The sequence below is a fragment of the Alexandromys fortis genome, unplaced genomic scaffold (genome assembly GCF_014885135.2).
Source record: "Alexandromys fortis isolate MF-2015 unplaced genomic scaffold, M_Fortis_MF-2015_v1.1 scaffold_64, whole genome shotgun sequence".
NCBI lineage: Eukaryota > Metazoa > Chordata > Mammalia > Rodentia > Cricetidae > Alexandromys > Alexandromys fortis.
This window is the reverse complement of record NW_026067976.1, coordinates 3,491,137-3,511,926: the sequence shown is the minus strand read 5'-3', so window position 1 is coordinate 3,511,926 and position 20,790 is coordinate 3,491,137. Positions and strand designations below refer to the sequence as shown.

The 20,790-nt window shown below is 44.5% G+C and overlaps 1 protein-coding gene across 1 annotated transcript in view; it reads left to right on the top strand.

The window, feature by feature from the left end:
• The window catches only part of Adamtsl1 (ADAMTS like 1), a 919,831-nt gene that overhangs the window by 788,958 nt on the left and 110,083 nt on the right, over positions 1-20,790 (top strand). Inside the window, exon 17 of the mRNA XM_050157409.1 lies at positions 12,059-12,269. Coding sequence (XP_050013366.1) covers positions 12,059-12,269 — 211 coding nt within the window. The remainder of the gene's footprint in view (positions 1-12,058; positions 12,270-20,790) is intronic.

The following is a 20,790-nucleotide window of genomic DNA, read 5'->3' as shown; positions in this document are numbered from 1 at the left end:
CAAACAGCGCTCTGGTGAAGAGACAAGGGCACACTGAGGAGGAAGGACCCACCCCTGGCCAGCAGAGACAGAGATCAGAAAGAACAGACCAAGAGGAGGGGCTAGGAGCCCACCTGAGGGGCTGGGCTTTCCTACTTGTCAGTAGATGTTGGTGTAGCTGAGCCATAGCCACCTGAGCCTAGCCCAGAAAGGCAATTCAGAGGCTACAAATGGACTTGAAGTTTGAACTGTGGGGGGCATGGGGCCAAACCGATGGTTTTTATAACTTGCATTTTAAAGTCTGCCATATGCATTAATAGTAAATAGCAAGTATTTCATGGGAAATATGTTGGCCTACTTCTGCTGATAGAACAGAACACCAAATATAATACCTTTTACTCGAAGGGCTAACATCCATTATTATCAAATTGTCCAAGGGTTATTTATAAAGAAGGGAAATTCCTCACCCTTCTGGATGGTGGAAAGTCCAAGATGAAGACCCTGGCATGTTGGGAGGGCTGCTGTTTAGAGAGCTCCATGAAAACATGTGGGGTGTGCTGTGTCCTCCCACAGAAGGAATCTGGACAGGGAGTGAAGGAAGGAGAGTCCACTTCGAAGCCTCACGTGCTGGCATTTGTCCGTTCGTCAAGACAGGGATCTGTGACAGAAACACCTCCGGAAGGCCCCCACCTTTCAATATGGCTACACTGGGGATTAAGTTCCCAGCACACAATTCTGAAGGTACCCTCAGAGGATGGCAGACAGATAACCTGATACTCATAAGAGCTCTTGTTGCTCATCAGCCCTTTGGGTGCCAACTTTACTGTGTATGGGCAATTCTTACCTACTCAACTGGTATTATCATAGTTGCTATATGGTGGCTTAACAAACTCTATCATTCCTTCCAGGTTAGCAATAGGTCTTCTGCTATGGCACAGTTTTCTCATCTTACTGGTTTTGCTCAAAGAGCTAACATCCATTATGATCAAATTGTCCCAGTCATGGCCAATGGGACCTGTTCTAACCAGCTTCTGTGTCCTTTTTACAAAAACCCCATCACTCTGAAGTACCTCCCAGTTTTCTGGTGTAACAAGATGTCCCAAGGTCACTGGTTTTCTTCCCAACCCTGCTCTGCAGTGAGTCATTTCTATAGGAGTAGTTGTCTTTGTTAGGGAATAGAACTAGAGTCTCTACTGAAGAGATCCTGAGGGCTAGGCACTTGATGCCGCTAGGATGTCATCACTTCTAGGGCTGTCAGTGAAAAGAGCTAGACAGTGTTATGTGCGTATCTGTGTGTTTGCTTGTGCCCATTGTATCTGTTTATTAACAGCAATGAGTTGGGGGCAGGAAGGAGGATCTGTTGATAAAGCACCTGCCATGGCACTCATGAGGACCTGAAGTTGCTGAAGTTTGGATCCCCAGAACCCACATAAAAAGCCAGGCATGACAGCATGCAGTTGTGATCCAAGCACTGGACAGGTGGAGACAGGAAGATCCATACGGCACACACACACACACACACACACACACACACACACACACACACACACTGCTTTTGAACCCAGCCCAGTTCTTCAAGGACTATTCTGGTTTTGCCCCCTTCACATATTTGCAATTGCCCTCACAGACAATGAAGAAACCTGGCTCACATTACTTTGCAGATTTTTGTGTTTATTTGTTCAGTCTTCTCAATGTTTGACTTCCAGCTCTCCTGGCCCAGTGATGAACTGTGAGACACGCCCCTGAGCCACTCCCCACCAGTGCTAAAGTGCAGCCTTTACAAAGGAGAGGAAGCAACCACTCCGAGTACTCAGCTCCAGGCTAGGATGCTCCCCACTCTCTACCAAAGCTGAGCCCTGGTCAGACTAGCTGCTTGCCCCACTGACAGCTCAGCTCTGACTGCATATGGTGGTGTCTTTAATTAGCACGCTATTCTGCCAGATAATGGCTTTCATTATACTACTTTTACACATATATACAATGCACTAAGGTCACATTTGCCACCAACTGGACCATCTCTTGATCCCTTCTTCCTTTCGGCTTCATCTTTGTTTTTCAGATATTTTCATTAGCATATATTCACTGTACGTTTGTTCACATGTTTCGTTATGACTTTTTCAAACATGTACATCGTATGCTTTGGTCATATCATACCCCTGCACACATTCCTCTCTTGTCCCTTTATCCACTGGTTCCTTTCCTCTATCCAACCAATTGCCATTCTACTTCTATGTCTGACTTTTTTAAAGCCTAGATCCTTTTCCTAAGAGAAAACATAGCTGTCTTTCTGAGTATATTTTTGGCTTCCCATGATTATCTCTAGTTCCATTCATTTTTCTGAAAATGACAACACAGTATTCTTCTTTATAGCTGAGCAATTCTCCGTTTTCTTTATCCATCCATCAGTTGATGGGAACCTAGACTAATTTCACAACTTGGCTATTGTTAATAGTACTGTAAAACTATGAGTGTGCAAGTGTCTATGTACACTTGTGTATAGCATGCTATTGTACACTGATTTTGATCCCTTCAGGTCTACATACTCAGAAATGATATAGCTGGGTGATTTTCATTTTGAAGAGACTTCATAATGGCTACACTGTAGGCATAATTTTCTGTCCCACCAGCCAACTCCCAAATAACCACACAGAGACTTATTATTAATTATAAATGCTCAGCTGATAGCTTTAGGCTTGGTTACTAGTTAGCTCTTACAACTTAAATTAACCCTTACCATCCTGAAAACAAAATAAGAAACAACTTAAATTAACCCATATTTCTTATCTATGTTGTAACACATGTGGTACCTTTCTTTAACACAGCCTGTTTATCTTCCTTCTCCTTGCATCTCCTGGTGACTCCACCTTCTTCATTCCAGTGTTCTCTGTCTGCAAGTCCCACCTAACCTCTTCCTGCCTACTATTGGTCATTTGTCTCTTTTTAAACCAATGAGAGCAGCACATCCTCACAGAATACAAATGATTATTCCCCAACACTACACTAGTTTCCATTGCCATCAGTAGTGCACTGGCTACCACCACCATCCTATCTCCTACTTCCTCACCAATGTGTTCTTTTCTGTTTCCTTGAGGATAAACATTCTGACATGAATGAGCTAGAACCTCAGTATAGGTTTTCTTTTTTGTTTGTTGTCGTTTTGTTTCATTTTAGCTGCATCCAGCTATGGGCATCACAGGAACATGGAAAGGAGGGTAACAGTAGACACAGATGCAAGTCTCTAGGTTCACTTCAAGAGTGAGCAATTTTTTATTTTCACACCACTGTTTACATATTGATTAGCTGGTGCTAGAAATCCCATTGCCAACAGAGCCTGAGCAAATCATATCTTTGTCCCCATTATCTGAGTTCTTCCTTTGACACTTCTCTGCCATTGTGCCCTTGCTTTGCCCCAGAAGCCATTCATCCTAGGCTTTATTTTGTGCCTGAAGTTTTCCACAGTCATGGAACCACATTTGGGTCAGAGTTTGTGCCCAAGAAAGGAATCCCAGACCATCTGAACCCAACAGTTTTGATTGGCACTTCCACACACATGGCTAAGGATGTTGTATATTTTTGTGTATTTGGGGGAGGTCATTTTTACTTTTTTGTCTACTGATTGACTCATTTATTGCTTTGATTCGTAGTTCTTTGGGGGCTTGATATTTTTGAGTTATTTATGTATTTTGAATATTAATTTCTTGACAGATAAATAGCTGGTAAATATTTTTCTCCCTCTCTGTAGGGTGTCTCTTCCCAAAGGAAATTTTGAATCAGAGGACATGCTTGACCAGGCTTACACTGAGACTGACACTGTGGGAGCTGGGGGTGATGGACAGAAAAGTCTGACATTATAGGAGATGGGGTGATGGACAGAGAAGTCTGACATTATAGGAGATGGGGTAATGGACAGAGAAGTCTGACATTATAGGAGATGGGGTGATGGACAGAGAAGTCTGACACTGTGGGAGCTGGGGGTGATGGACAGAGAAGTCTGACATTATAGGAGATGGGGTGATGGACAGAGAAGTCTGACATTGTGGGAGCTGGGTAGAGGAGTCTTACATCGTGGGAGCTTGGGCTATGAATAGAGGAGTCTGGCATTGTGGTATCTAGGGGCAATGGATAGAGGCTGACATTGTGAGAGCTTGGGCTCTGGATAAAGGACTCAAACGCTGTGGAAACTGGGGGTGATGGATAGATTGGGTACTGGAAGGTGTGAAGATAAATTTGGAGCCACTAGTAAGAAACTACAGAGGAAATGGATCCTGAACATTGCCTGACTACCCTACTTTAATCTTTCTAGAGTTGACTACACTCCATGGTGTCCAATTTACTGTCTGCCTTCTGATCGCAGATATATTATAAGGAAAATAAAGACTTTTAAGGAACTTTACTTAAAAAAAAAAAACCTCACCATATAAATAGTAGATAGAGATGTCATGTTGGAGATTAACACGGAATTTTGAAGACTACTTCTAACAAAGACCTAAAATTACGGCGATATTTTTCCTGCAAACAAAAACTACATTTTAAATTATTAGATAAAACTTCAAGTCTACTTTTCCATACAGGTTAAGGCAGGAGAGGCTTCTTATGATTTTAATAGGGCAAAGCAGGGAGAGTCTTGTGTTTTTATACTCTGAGGTTCTGGGAAGCGAAGGGCAGTACCTTTTCAGAAAAGAAGAGCAGAGAAGATTTGGCAACTCTCACAAAGAGCCCTGTCCAAAGGAATGTAAACTGTCTTTCTACTTAATAGCTAATGCAAACAAAGCCGCTCACAAGAGTCAACCACCACGGGCTTCCATGGCCCACTTAGCTCCAAAGGCCACATTTGCAAAAGCCAAGTGCATCTCTCTGGCAGACTACACCCTACCTTTGCCCACTCAGCTGCCAATGGCCACTTCCCTGGAATGCCAACTGCAAGTGTGTGCGAGGCCTAGGTGGTGCCAGTGTGTTTATTTGTGTTACTAAGAAATAGTGCTGCCGCTCCGCCATTTATCTTTTCCTTAGACTCCGAGCAAAGGGATCCTGGCCTTGGTCATTCAAAGATTCTTTGTTCTGCAGTGTTAATTATCCTGCCTTCGTAGACAGGCTGGCTTAATAGTGAAGTATGCAGGAGCCGGGCTGCCTGAGTCTGAATCCTGACTCTCTTGTTTATTATCGGTGTAACTTAGGACAGATGGCTTAATGCCTCAGAGCCTTGGCTGGCTCACTCAAGTCTCCTCTCCACAGGGTCATATATGCAAGCACGTGTATCAGCTCAGCCCTTGAGTCCTACTGGGGCCTCAGTGAACGAAGCTTGGATGTTGCAGAGCTGAAAAATGCAAATCCACTGTGCTGACCTATAATAGAGGGCAGCTCCGTTCTCCACGGGCTGGGTCCAAGTCGTAGTGCCTTAGAAGTGATATGGGTGACGCTGATGTAAGTATGTGGAGCCCTTCACTCATCTTCTCTAGGCCTGGGCTCCCGCTATAACAGAGACATTAACTGTGGCTATCTCACAAGGCTGTGGGGGTAATGAAAGGAGTGGCGTGTTTAGAGCATTCAGCTGGGATAGGGCTGTGCAAATGTTAGTGACTGCGGCTGGTGCTGGTCACCTGAGATATCAGGCTGTCACACTATGGCTTTTGCCCATCCCAAGACCTCGAGCTGACCAGATCTTAGTAGAGTAATTGGGCCAGTTAGTAGGCTGGACTGTGAAGCCAAGTCTATGTAATGTTGAGTTTCAGTGGCATGTCTCCTTAGGCACGTGTGATGCTGTCAGTGGGAAGGAAGATTGCTCCAGCTACTAAGACGGAGTGTAACCCTCTGCCTGCCTTCTGCCCACCCTCTGCCCACCCTCTGCCTGTCATCCTTGAGTAGGAGTCAATGACTCTGGAGCTTGGCAGGTGTGGAGAATCCACTAAAGTATTTCCATCCCCAGAATCTTCTCTACCTACGAACAGGCTTTGACAAACGGATAATAATATAAAGGACAAAGAGTTCAACAGAAAGAAGTAGAGAAAGAAAAAGCTGGGGGAAACCAGAGTCTTTCTGACATGTTGGCTGAGGTACCAACCATGAGCTAAACACCTAAAACCTAGAAGCTGAAAGAAAGCAGAGCTACCAGCCTGGCACCAGGGTCTGCCAGCCCAAAGCACTGCTGCAGGGGAGTTTCAGAATTCAGGAATTTTGTGTTAGAATGGCTAAAACATACACCACATAGCTGCCCCAATATTCTGCAGGAAGAAGAGAGGGTAACCACACACCCAACTCCAGTAGGTCAAAGCATCACAATAAAATATGTAAATATTTACATAAAACAGGATTCAGTCTATCAAAAGGCTATCAGTTTCGGCTCATTGTCACCAAGAGTTATACCACACTGCCATGTGTGGTGCCAGTTTTGCAGCTGGCAGTGGAAGTGGGCTGTTAAAAGGGCACAGGAATCCACACGGATGACCTCAGCTAAGTGGAGAGGGTGCCTGAACTGGTCATGTCCTGTAATCAGATTGGTGACTACCCTAATTGTCATCAGAGAGCCTTCATCCAGTAACTGGTGTAAGCAGACGTAGAGATCCACAGTCAAGTGCTGGGCTGGGAGTCATGTTGAAGGGAGGAAGGAGGAACTGTATGAGCCAGGAGAGTTTAGGTCATGATGGGAGGGGGAACCCAGGTGGGGAACCCACAGAGACAGCTGACCTGAGCAGCCTCCCATGGAAGGCCTGCCTCTTTCTGAACAGAGAGATGCAGGAGAATTGTATGGGGGGGGGGGGCAGGTAGACCAGACCAGAGGCAAGACAGGGAGAGGGAAATGAGAGGAAAGGAGTGAGGGAAACTGTGGTTGGTATGTAAAACACATGAAAAATGTAATTAATAAAAGAATAAATAAAATACAAAGGGGGGCACCACTGCAAGTAAGTGATCCAGAGATGCACACAGTCACGCAGCTCAGTGTGAGTCGGCACGTACTTCCTGGGCACCTGCTTTGTTCCAGGTACCTTGCCAGTGCTGAGGTTCCAGAGATTTGGTTTCGTGGAAATGTGGTAACAGAGTAAGACAAAGAAAGAGGCTTAGGGCAAAAGCAAAGTTTATTGTGTGCACAATACAAGCTGGCAGAGACCTAATCAGTGCAGTAGCACCAGCAAGAGGAGGTACCCACCCTTCTAGAGGGCATTATTTAAAGGAAAAAAAAAAAAAAAAAACAGAAAAGTTACCTGTTTTCTGGCAGGTGATCCTATCTACAATGTTTGGAATGGTTGGAACGTTAGGAATTTCCTTTGGATGGCCCATTCCTGGGTGGTGCCTGAGTGGTCTCAGTTTGTGCTCTTTCTTGCACCCAGGTATTGATTGCCTTAGGGAAAACCACTGAGACTCAGGCCTCTGTTGAGTTTGTCATGGCTGGGTCCTACACCTGTAGCACACTGCACTGCCTACAGGCAGCTGAACAAGTTGGAGAGTGGCCTTTCTACACGGTTCGGTTGGTCAGAGCCTCTTCCACACGGCTCAGTCACTCCCATTTTCTTCCGAGATGTTAAGCTGGCCTCTGGGTTTGTCTGAAAGTCTTCTTTGCAGCTTGTCAGCAGGGCTGGGGTGGCGCACTCCTTTAATCCCAGCACTTGAGAGGCAGAGGCAGGCAGATCTGTGTAAATTCCAGGCCAGCCTGGTCTACAGAGCTAGTTCCAGGACAGGCTCCAAAGCTACAGAGAAACCCTGTCTCAAAAAAAAACACCTCTTAACAGTTCTTTGTGCTTTATATATGCCTGGGGAGGGAGGAGCATAGTGAGTCTGGTCTGCTTCTGGGACTTTCCAGAGCTTTTTTGAGTTATTTACTTCCTGTCCCAAGGAGCGTCCCTGCAGCAGATGGAGTATTTCACCTCTCTGTAAACATCCTGCCTTAAAATCCTGCTGTTTCACCCCGCCCCAAGTTTCCCTCTGAGAAAGAAGGCTTTAACCTGGAAGGAAACTGCTGTGTACTAGGTTTAACGGTGGAATGTTCCCCCACGGGCTCAGGTGGTCCCCAGTGAATGATGGTACAGAGCCTTTCATACATGAGGCCACTAGAGGTGTGCCTTGAGGATTATAGTACAGACTCACTCCTGGTCTCCACTCTCTGCCTCCAGTCTGAGGCTGTTAGACACCCCTAACTGTGTGCTCACAGTGTCAAAAACTCCAGCATGACTTTCTCACCCAAATGAACTTTATCCCATGAAACAGTAAGTCAAAATAAGCCTCCCTCCCTTAACTTGCTCCTATCAGGTATTTAGCCGTGGCAGTGAGAAGGAGCTACTGCATCTCTCTATTACGAGCTATCTGAAGTGATTACACCTGCAATGAACCTTTCCCACATAGCATCATACTCCGTGCTACTGTGGGTTAGAACCCCCGTATGTCTTTTGGGGAGATGCAATTCTATAGAGAACAGCAGGAGAAACAAATCAGAGACAGCCACGTGCTCCATTCAAGACAACAGCTGAGGTGAGGTAGTGATGTTGTTGTAAATATGGTGACTCCCCAGAGAAGCAAGGACTAAGAGACTGTAATGGATGGAGAATTTTCCTCAGTGACAATGACATTGTAAATGGAGATGGACAGATAAGCAAATTCACTCAAGGAAGGGGCAGAAGAGGCTCACGCCCAAAGTTCAGCTCTGACCTCCTTATTACTGGGTGTATGCCAGGCTGGACCCAACACTCCAGGAAAGCCTAGCAGCGTCCCCCACACTGTCAGCCAGAGCTAACCATGCCCCCAGCTGGCTTCCGCTGGAAGATCACTCTCTTGGAAACGGTCAAAGGCATTCGGAGCAGGGGTTATCAGCTGCCTGCCAGATCCACAGCCCACAATTACAGCCTCTGCTTAGAAGAGAAACAGGAGAGCCCATGCTTCCTCCCCTTTTTGGCCAAAGTTGATTAAAATATTTTTGACCCAGAGTCAGCCAAGTGCTTACTACACTGATAGCGTCTGCTGACCTCCCTTCCTGGAGAATGTATAATGTGCTTTATTAGGGCAGACAGCATTTCTCTGACAGTATTCAGCTGGCCTCATAGCTGCCAAAATGCCTCTGCTTCAAGGACCTAGCTGCTGAGTTGCTGCCAGGAGTGAGGCAAGAGCAGGGGATGAGGGCACAAAAGCCTGGGCCTGGCGAACTTTAACCTCGGGACAGCACGGACTACAGCGGCAACTCCTTTTTTGAGATATGTGGAGAGTGGGCATTGCTTTATGCCCACACCTAAGCTTCTCACTTGAAGATGAGAGGGGTGTGGGGAACACCTTTTCTGAACACAAATACCAAGTGTGTAGCTTGGTCCAGTGAACCCTTTCGGAAGGTGGAGCCAGGTCCAGCACTTAGATGGCTACACCATCCAGAAGGACCACACACTCTTCTGTGGTTCCCGCCCACCGACAGCAACTACCTTCCTGACCTGTAACACCACCGACTTTGAGGTTGGAGCTGGTGTAATGAAACACAACGGAGTGAAGCTTTGTGTGTGTGGTCCCACTCCCTCGTTTTTAGGTCTGTAAGACTTGGCAATGTTTTTAATTGTTGCTGGAGTTCATTAGCATTGTTGTATGACAATTTATTTATTCACCTGCTGATAAACATTTAAGTGTTTCCCAGTCTTGGCATGTATGTGTGGTGTCCCTATGAATGTTCTGTGGATGAATAAGTGTACACAGGGAAGGGATAGATACTTGTATATAATTTCCTTTTGCTGTTTAAAATCTGTTTGCCCCCCACCCACCCACCCACACACACAACCTAGAAGCTTACAAGACTAAATATTTGTCATCTCTGGTTGCTTACTTGAGTAAGGAATTTGAAAGCAGCCTAGAGAGGTGGACCTGGCTCAGCCCCTGTCTAGGCTAAGGTCAGCTGAAGCTGGCCTGGTTCTGGCTTATAAGGCAAATCTCACAGATGAATGGCAAGTGGACACTAATTGTGTCAGGATGCCACAGTTCTTCAGCTACGGGATCATGACATGGTGGCTTCCTTCCTTACCACGAGGAAGCCATCAGCCAGAGCAGAAGCGAAAACAACACCCTGGATGATCTAACCCATCCACTTCGGCCTCATTCTGCTCATGGGAAGACGGCCTCTAAGTCAAGCCCTCACTCAAAAATCTAATGGGAAGGAAAGATGGGCACACTTGCCTCAAACATACATATTTTAAAGCTTGGACTTTATTTGCTAGGGTCCCATAAATAAAAAGTTTATAAACATTCAAACAAGAATCCCTAAGAAATGCGTTCAGCCCACCCCTTTTATTTAAAATTTTGTGAACAGTTTTGGAGATTTTTTTTTTTTTTTTTGGTTTTTCGAGACAGGGTTTCTCTGTGGCTTTGGAGCCTGTCCTGGCACTAGCTCTGTAAACCAGGCTGGTCTTGAACTCACAGAGATCCGCCTGCCTCTGCCTCCCGAGTGCTGGGATTAAAGGCGTGCACCACCATCGCCCGGCATGGTTTTGGAGATTTTTGAGATATTTCCTAAAGACACCATTATATAAATAGGAAATACAGAGACTTTGATGTTAGGTATAGCCAAGTAGGTTAGAATCCTGGGTTCACTACTTCATTATAAGTACTTGAATTCTTCAGCCACATCAGTTCTCAAATTCCTCAACTATAAAATTAAGGAAATCAGTGAAACCTATCTTTCTGGAGGTAACTAAATAAGATAAATTTGCCTGCCCTCCATAGTGGTAGATTCCTTCCTTCTGCCGGTTTTTCAGGAATTTATTAGCCATGTCCATGAACTACCTAGATGGAGTTCCAGTGGATTCTGTGAGTGGTATAAACACACTCCAACACAGGCTCTACCTGAGGTGTTAGACACTGTAACAGGACCCTTGAAAGGCAGAAAAACTATAACCCAGTTGAGAAAACAATGACCCATGCCTGGAGCAAATATAAATGCATATATAATAAACATGGAAGACATTCTGAAACAGGAAGACAGGGCAAAAACTATTCCAGGACCTTGGTTCGGTTTGCAAAAGAAGATGGTACTAGAGGGCCATGAGGGATAAATGGAAATAGGAAAGGAGCTGACTGCAATTATTGCTCATCATAGTGTTGATGAAGGGGGGGAGGGGAAGTAAATGGGGGGTTAGAGTAGCAAGAAAAAATGGGAGTTTCTACTCAGTGTTACAATTGGGAGAAAATCGTTAAGGCTAAAGGCTTTTGAGACAGTTTTCTGGGCTCACTAGAGAACCTTGACAGGCCTCGCTGTAAAGGATGCCCCAATGGGCTCTCCCTGGCTGGCTCCCTTTTATAGAACCTATGTGTCTCAAATGGTGAACAGAAGACCGAAAATTGACCATTAGAGAACACTTGTGAGTCAGAGTCCAGGCAACTGGACTTTGTCCTTATTGCTGGAACTTTTGGAGGGCCAGTCGGCAGGGAAACACAGTGGGGCTGGTTTTATAGGCCCTCAGATCACAGTAAATGTGCTTCTCCAGGCGTGGCCATTTGCAGCCTGCCATCCATGTGCTCGGCTCATCTGTGTATTCGTCTTTTCTGTCCAGATAATGAGCCGCTCACTCCTTAGTCTCTGATCTATTTTGCAGTCTCTGCTTCTGATACATTAGCCAGCCCCAGGCAGTGATGCTATTTAGGCATAAGACAGAGGCGTTTCTGTGCTATGATGGAAGCTTAAAGGAAGTTGAATCCAGCGACCTTTCACTTTGAAACCAACGAATAAGAAGCACAAATGTGTCCACCTCACACATAATGGAGGCTAGAGAAACAAGCAGAGAAGCATTTTCTAGCCTTTCTAGACACTGTTGAAAATATGATTCCTAAATCTTTTATGTGCACATCTAGCATTCCCCACCTCTCCGGATGAAGGTTATCTGTTCTGTCAAAATAGACGCAGTCGCCACAGTTGCGAGCTTTCCTGGAGATTCTTGTAAATAAACATTGGCTGTCCTGTGGACTTCTTTGCTGTAGTCCAAATGAACTCTAAGCACGAAGGGGATGATTGGGTTTGGAACTCATGACCCAATCCCTAATCAAACCTCTTGGAGAACCTTCCCCGCTCCCAGTGAAGGGTTTCGACTGGGAACTCAACTAGGCTCTTTCCTCTCTTATTTCTTCCCAGGTGGGAAGTTGGCAAGTGGAGCCCATGCAGTCTCACCTGTGGGGTTGGCCTGCAGACCAGGGATGTTGTCTGCTCTCACCTACTTTCGAGAGAGATGAACGAGGTGGTTGTCCTTGCTGATGAGCTGTGTCACCACCCGAAACCGAACACAGTACAGGCCTGCAACCGCTTCAATTGCCCCCCAGCCTGGTACCCTGAGCAGTGGCAACTGGTGAGTCCTGGCGTTACTTCCAAGTGCAGTGTTTATTGGGAGCAGTGATGCAAGACAAAAGGACTTTTTTTTTCCAGAACGGTATACCTAAGCTCTGCTATCTCTCCCTCCATAGCTCTTCTCCAAACTTCCTCAAACTTAGGCCTTTTCATTGTAAACACCTCGTCCTTTCTACCGTGAGATAACCCAGGGTTCTCCAAAAGCACCACACACACATCCTCCATCTGTAGATCTGAGCATGTTCCTGACAAATTGTCACCAAGCAAGAAACCATTTTAATTAAAGGACCTGTGGTAGGTTTTCCATAAAGATAAAATTACTCTGAATTTATGCCCTGTCCAGATTCTGCTATTTAAAATTCTAATAGTTGAGGTTTTAAATTGGTTGTTTGGATGAAACCTTGTGTTGCAATTTGTTCCTAATTAGGGCATCACGTGTAGCTTTAAAGTGACAACCATGGTCCCAAATGTAAGCCGGTGTTTGGAAGGGCTGTGCATCTGTGTTCACCCATTGTAGACTCTACAAGTGTCCCAGTTAGGATGGTAATTTTATAGTCACGCAGCTGAGGAAAGAGGAGAGCTGTCTGCGCATCCTTCCCTCACAGCCAAGAGATGGTTTGCTGCTTCCAAGCCGAGGCTTCCATGTTTCCTCCTTCCTTCTCCCTGACTATCATGTACTGATAATTTAGTAAACATAAAACAGCAATGAGTGAGCAAAATACTACAGAAGGGGTCAGCTCTTGGGATCTGTATTTTGTGTGCCCACAGATATAACCAGTACAGACCATGTGGTTTTTACTTAGGCCTTTTTAGTGGTGTTTGTATCTATGCTGAACATGTGTAGACTTTTAAATTTTTTCTTAATACATACATGATATTTGTGTTTTATTTGGTACTGTAAATAATGTAGAGGCAATTTAAGCTATAAGGAGGGTGCATAGGTTATAGAAATATCATTTCATATTCAGACTAGAGCATCCATGTGTTTGGGGTCTTAGCATCAAATCTTAGGAGCATCCCAGAACCAGTCCCACCCAATAATGAGGGATGACTACATAAAAGAAAAGCTAAATATAAACATTGTCCATGAATTTCCTTTAAAATCTTGTGTGTGTTTTGGCTGAGTCCATTAATCCAGTGCTACTCCGTGATAGTTTTTGGAAGTCAAGTGGATGCAATATATTTTGAACAGTTTATGAACCAGTGTCTTACTAAGAAATACACATCGTTCTACCCAGATTTGAAGCTAATTCTCACAGCAACCCCGTAATATTATCCCCATTTTACATTTGAGGAAACTAAGAATTAAACAAGTTGCAAATTAAGAGGTGGCCTTCACCCCACTTTTTGTGCCTGCACGTCCCAGGGTTGTATGAACAAGCACCGTATGAGAACTCTTGATTTGTGAAAGATACAACTATAACCCAGAAGTGACCTTAATCAAGGTCATGCATCCTCCATGAGAGCCTGGGTCTCCTGACTTCTAGTACATTTGCACTGAGCTGCCGCTAATTGGAGAAAACTATTGGCTTTAGGCTGCACTGTTGACTCGTGCCAGGAGAAAAGTGAGGACTCTGCTCTCGTCGGTTTCCGCTGTTCGACTTCTAAGTCTCTGGATTAGGGGTAGCTTGTAGTTGGTCTTTAAGTGAAGCGCACTTTGTGAATAGTGTTTTATTCCATGACAAAATGAATGATTATACACAGAGCGCCTCCCTACGGGCCAGGAAATGCTGGCTTTGTATCTCCGTGATATATCTGTGTGCAGTTATGGATCATAAAGTAGCCTTTGTAGCAGCTTTCAGGGGAACGCTGCCTTCCTCTGCACAGCCACACGTGTTGCTGAATAATGATCTTGGCCCAGTGTGCTTTCCAGTTCTTGGTGCACATCCCACAAGCATAGCTTTGCCGCCATTGCCAGCCGCAAGCCCACGGCATCCATTTTTACACGGCAAAGCCCATCTACCTTGACCTAAGAAGATGTGAATCTATTTGGAAGCTGATTCAGTTTTATGCCACTAGCAAACCCTTTAGGGATGAGACAGGATTAGGCCTATTTTTCAAACCAGGAAACAAATACTAAACACCTCTTCAGCTGGTGATTTCTCTTACGTATGTCCTTGTATGCCAAACTTAAAACTCTCAAAAATATTTTAATACACTAAAAAAAATAAAGAATTTGAAAGTCACGGTGCGTATACCCTCCAGAGAGTGTCCAAGAATAGTTTGATCATTGGCCACTTTTACAATCTAATTAAGCTTAGCCGAAATATTTTTTCTTCTATTGCTTCCCGGACCTTCTCGGGGTGAGTTCTTCAATACAACCAGCTAATACTGACCACCTCTGAAAAGAAATCCATTGTTTTTGTTGTCTGCGGTTCTTTTGTTGGATGAGGTAAGTTCAGGAATCCCTGAGCTAAAGGGCTGTGGTCTCAGGACATATGAGTTAGGGTATCAGCTATTGACAGCCCCTTGCCTGATTAGCCCTATGATTGCTCTGCCGTCTCGGCTGGGATAAGGGAACCCGAAGTGCCGTCATGGTCCTTACAGGCCCCAGTAGTCAGCCGAGGGCTCCTTTCAGCACCCAATGAAAGAACAAGAGATGGGGGTTTCCAATCCTTCCTTTAAGACTGAGAAGCAACCTGATGGGGCTGTGGGAGTGGAGACTCCCTCCTTTGTGGCTGATCCTCAGGGTCACCACCAACCATATATGTATGGTTTTTTTTCCTAGAAAAGTACAGTATTATATAAATTGCCATCTGCTAGATGGGAACACAGCATCCTTTGTTCTTTGTAGAGCATTTGCCTAAAATTGGCTAATAGCCAATATTTATACATTATGCAGTTCTGCAGGGGACCAAGCCTAGACCCCATGTATGTCTATCTATTAAACTTTTGCTTTAGACAAAAGCAGAAATCTAATTCTAGATTTGGTTGTCAGAGACCCATCTTTTAGTATGCACCCCTTACATTTTAATATTTGGTCTTATGTAAAGAATTTATTTGGCCAGGTGGTGGTGGTGCATGCCTTTAATCCCAGCACTTGGGAGGCAGAGGCAGGCAGGTGTCCATAAGTTTGGGCCAGCCTGGTCTACAGAGTAAGTTCCAGGACATCCAGACGTACACAAAGAAACCCTTTCTCTTGGGAAAAAAATAATTATTTTGATATTTATTTTTATTAATTTAACTTGAAAATGTTGCCAGTATATATTTAGATGTTTTGTTATTGAATTTCCCTCGCATTGGTCCCCTGTGTCTTCTCTAACATACTAAGTCCTTTCTCGTTTTCATCTTTGGTGTTGTCTGCAAACAAGTATTAGAAATCGTGCGGGAGATGAGCTCTGGCATTAGCGGGTTACAGCCCATGACTGAGGGTCCCCGGCAGGTCCTACCGCATTAGCCTTGAAACACTTTGATCATGGCCATCTTCTACTAGGATGGTGTTCAGAAACCCACCACTGCCAGATAATAAGACAGTAAGTACAATCCTGTCAGCCCCTCATGGCCCTTGCACATCCGCCCCTGCCCTACCTCTCGTCACAGCTGCTATCTGGCTGCTGTCCGTCTCCTGAACATCCCCTTCCCTCTGCCAGTCAGACCCTGACAGGAAACTCCCCACCACACACACACACACACACACACACACACACACACACACACACACCAGATACATCTCCCACAGTGAAGCCATGTAGCTGCCACTGAACAGCCACATCCTCACCTGGTCAGGTGTGGCCCATGAGTCATGGCTAAATGCTGGGGTCAATGAAGCCAAGACCAAGTCCCAGGAGGACTCCTGACACCTAAGGCAGGTGGATGGAGCAGAGAAGATGAGGAGGAGAGGCCCATGCCCGTATATTGGATACTTGCTCTATTTCAGGATTCGGCAGGCACTCCAGATTGACGTAGGATTGCTCATTTTGCCGCTTGCGCATGCACCTTCTTAATTCTCTCGGCCACCTTAGGCTCAGGGAGGTTGAAATTGTCCCATCTTGAGCTGCTCAGGACTGAAGGGGACCAAGAGACTTTAAACCCCATTATTGAGTTTGGTATTCAATGTACCTTTCCCAAGCTGTCTTTACTATTTATTCTGCATAATTAACTTGTGAAGAAATCTGAGAACACACCTTTAAATCTGCAGTTTACCTCCATTGCCTTTTGTTTTGGGCTTTCTTTAATCTGGGTGTTAGTTTTCTGTTACTGTTATAACACACTACCACAATTCCGATGTCTTAAAACAACACAAATACGCTGCCTTATCCAAAGCTGGAAATGGGTTTTACTGTCCTAAAATCAGTGAGGCAGCAATCATGCTTCCTTCCTGGGGCTCCAAGACAGGGCCTATGCCTTTTTCTTTTCTGTCTTCTATTTTCTCCTCTTCCAGCCTTCCCCCTTCAGAGTGGACCCCTCCCTCCAGACATTGATTCTGTTCTCATATCTGACCAGACTCTGACCCTCCTCTTATGAGGAACACGGTGCCTACATATACAGGACTGTTATACAGGACTGTTACCGTGTTAGCCAAGTCCCTTTGACTAGTCTAAGAAATGTGTTTACCAGTCCTAGGGACCAAGACCGAGAAACTGTCCTGGTCATTGCCCAGCCAACAGGACTCTGCCCAAAAGTCAGCTGGCTGAGCACTTGATCTCCAGTGGCATTGGTCCTTTTGATTGATAACCTGCCCTCTGCCACCCTTCCACCCCCACAACCAAATGTAGCATCATATACACACATATCTGCACACTTCCATTGGATTTGATTCTGAAAGTCACGTTTTTAAGGGAACAAGGAAAAGAGGAGAGAAGCTGAAGGGTTAAGCGGAAATGAACCAGCCTGCTCAGGGTGTCACTTGGATTTTCCTGCACTGCAAATGTTTTATGTCCAGGACTGCATCCACCCAAGTGCACGGACATATTGCACACATCTGTGCTGAGAAGATAGGAGTAGTCACCACAGCCCTGCACACACTCCACCCTGACTTAAAGCTCGCCATTGCCCCGTAAACCTTTCTTTTATCAGGGTCACAATTCAAAAATGCACATAGTTTAGCTGTGTAAAAAAGCCATATGAGAGAGGAATCTCTCCTGGCGATATTAAGGAAAAGGGGAAATTTAATGATAACTGTGCTCCAGAAAGTAAAAATTTCATTTTCTAGGTTTACACAAGCACATGTGCTCTCTCTCGCGCTCTCTCTCTCTCTCTCTCTCTCTCTCTCTCTCTCTCTCTCTCTCTCTCTCTCTCTCACACACACACACACACACACACACACACACACACTTATCTTTTGGTCTAGCCTAGAGGGCTAAATTATATCATAGCAATCATCAGTTATGTTATATCTCTGTGATTCAAATATAAACCTATGTAAGTTAAGAGTCATATTTATTGAAGAATTTATTCCCTAAAACTGTTAGAATGTTAATTGTTTTCAGTAGGGCTTTGAAGAGAATATTTACTACTGTCTTTAGAAGCAGCAATAAATGTAACAGCATGGAGATCAAAAGTCAGATTTCACACGTGGAACGGTTTTGTTTTTATTTACTAGAAGAAAGCTCTTTGGCTTAATCACTCTAAATCCTATTGGGTGTCACGTCTTAACAGTGTATTTAACCCAGAAGTCTCACTGAGGAGCCCTGTGCTTCTACAGTTAGGAAGGCTTAGCTCATAGTATGCGAACAAAGCAAAGCTGATATACAAAATGGTACCCTCGTTTTAAGTTCCTCAGTGAGATCTGAGTGCTGGATTTCCTTTCTCTCTCTGCATCCTAACTTTAGTGAGGCTCAGTTTTGACCTCTACTGTTTAAGGAATTCCCAGTCTCCTCTTACATTGCTGAACTGCCTCAGCTCCCAAAGATCTACAGTGAGCCCTATGTATTCCTGGCCACCCTTCCCAGCAAACTTGGCCATTCTCTGCTGATCACTGCCACATGCCATCACCACTAGCCAGCTCCCTGTCTAGGAGCTGATGTCCTTCTTGGCCCCATGGATCTATCACACTCAGTAAACTCTTGTGGTCAGTGTAATTCACTTCTTGCAACTGTCTTCGCTCTCTCCCTTCCTCAGCTTTCTCCCAGAACCCTGATCAAATCCTCACCCCAGCAAGCACACGATTCCACACAGACTTGTCCTGCATAGCTCGTATCAGTACTGCCCAGTCCGCTATCAGTGATTCCTTAATACAAACCTCCTATTGGACATTTAAAACATCACGTGCTGAAAGCCATCAAGTAAGAGTTTGGCAAGCTGTGCTATTTAGGCAATTTGATCATCTTTTTCTCAATGGAATGGGACAGACAAAATGCTATGTGACAGACATTTCCTGGTTAGGTATGAACAACAAAAATCTATTTATCCCTGGTAGGCCAATAGCAATAGACCAAAGTACTAATACTGTTAGAGTCTGATTGGTTGAAACAATGAGTTTCATTGGGTTACTGTTAGGAATGTGGGTGAAAGGTCACTTATAGAAACAGAAGTGACTCAGAGATAACTGTATCATCACAAAGTCCACCCCAGCACAGGTGACAACTCACCAAAGTCACAAAGCTGGAGCCCACTGCACAGCCTGCAGGCAGCTCAACAGGTTGGCGGGTGTCCCCTCTAGATAGTTCAATTGGACTGACCTTCTTCCAGGCTGCTGGACTGGTCTCTACTTCCAGAAAGTTCAGCTTGTCTGAGAAAATCACTCAGCAATCTTTATGGCTATGAATGTGGAACGGGCAGGGGAGCATAATTCACCTGGTCAGTTCAGGACTTCCTGGAGCTTTTGAGTTGTTCATTTCCTGAGCTGAAGAGCTTTCCTGCAGTATGGTTTATCGCAAGCACCCCATCCCACCCCCATCCTCACACCTGAGCCTGAGAACATCCAACCGTTTTACCACTCTTTTAATTTGGGTCTTAACAAGCGGACAACTTAACAAGTTGGACAGTTTTATCTCAGAGGAAATTGCTACACAGAAAATATCAATTAATATCTTATTGGGCAATGTTCTTTGAAACCCTTCGGCCTATGCTGCCAAAGTCATTCCCTACTAACTTCATCCTGTTATTCCCCCCTACTGGTACCCCATGGTTTTCAGATTATATTCAAAGAGCTTTCTCTATCTGCCCTTTACCTAACAATGCAGTCTCATGATCCCCAGGCCTCATCCTCAGGCCTACTCGGAGCTATGTTACCATGCCATGGTACTGCATAACTTGGCTGTCTGCCCACATGGTTAGATTTTTTCCCCAAAGTTGCCTTTTCCTCGGCACTGCCATCAGCATCTCCATAAAATCACGCACTTTCATGTGGTCTCTCCTTGTAAAACTGATCGTGTTTTTCAGTAAAGTTTTCTCCTTCACTGGATGATAGATCCCAGTAACATAAGAACCACTTACATTCATCTAAAATCCCCAGCACCTACCATCGTGTCCAGTGTATACCTGTAGCACAAATAACCAAAACCTAGAGGCAGATACTGGGGTTCAACCTGAAGATTAGACAAGCAAGCAGTCAAGTCACTTAGAGAGATCTTATCTCTAAGAAATCCTCAGATTGAAGGAGAAGCAGGTTCCTGTCTCATCCTGCCAAATATTCCTCTCTAGTCCTGGGATTAAAGGTGTGAGCCACCACCACTTGGATCTGTTTCTGCATTGATCTTGTGTAGCCCAGGGTGGCCTTGAACTCACAGAGATCCTTCTGCCTCTGTCTACCAAATCCTAGGATTAAAGGTGTGTGCCACCCCTGCCTGACCTCTAATGACTTATTTTTACCTTCCGTTCTTCAGGCAAGTTTTATTTATAAAACATAAATAAAATATCACTATAGGTACCCAAGTGCTTGGTAACAGAATGAATGAGGAAAGACATGGGTGAGATGAATTATAAGCATAATAAGCAGTTCATACCATGGTCAGCCTGGAAGGTTGATCTTAGAAACAGAAAATAAATGTCATTTTGCATTGTGGGCAGTAATATGGTTTGAAGTACCAAGGAAATGAACTCAACTCAAAATTAAACTACCAAATGAAACATTTTTTAAAAAATATTAATGCAGGCAGAATTTATTGACCTGCTAATCATGGGGAAATCTTTGAAAGTACAGGTCACATGAGCATATTTATGCATAGAAATATAGCTTTTAAGTGGTCTCTTTATTGTATATTTCTTAAATTTCACATAAAAATAATGAAGCCACAACCTTGCCATAAATCATGTATGGCAGTTAATATATGCAGCATAAATGGTATCTTTATTATTTGTTTTTATTGTATATATTTTAAAGTACCCTTTACCAGAGATTTACCTCTTCATACCAGAATCTGATTTAAATGATGATTCATGAAGACAAATATTTTTCATTGAATTTTATTGAATTTCCCTTGCTCTCTCTCCTCTATAAACATTCCCGTTTGCATGCTGCCTCTCACTTAAGGAGCTGAAGCTTCACCAAGTCATCCAACATGGCTACAAAGTGATCAAAGACTTTGAAGCCTTTCCTCTTGTAAATTTTCATCCTCTTGTAAATTTTCATCTTCTATGGT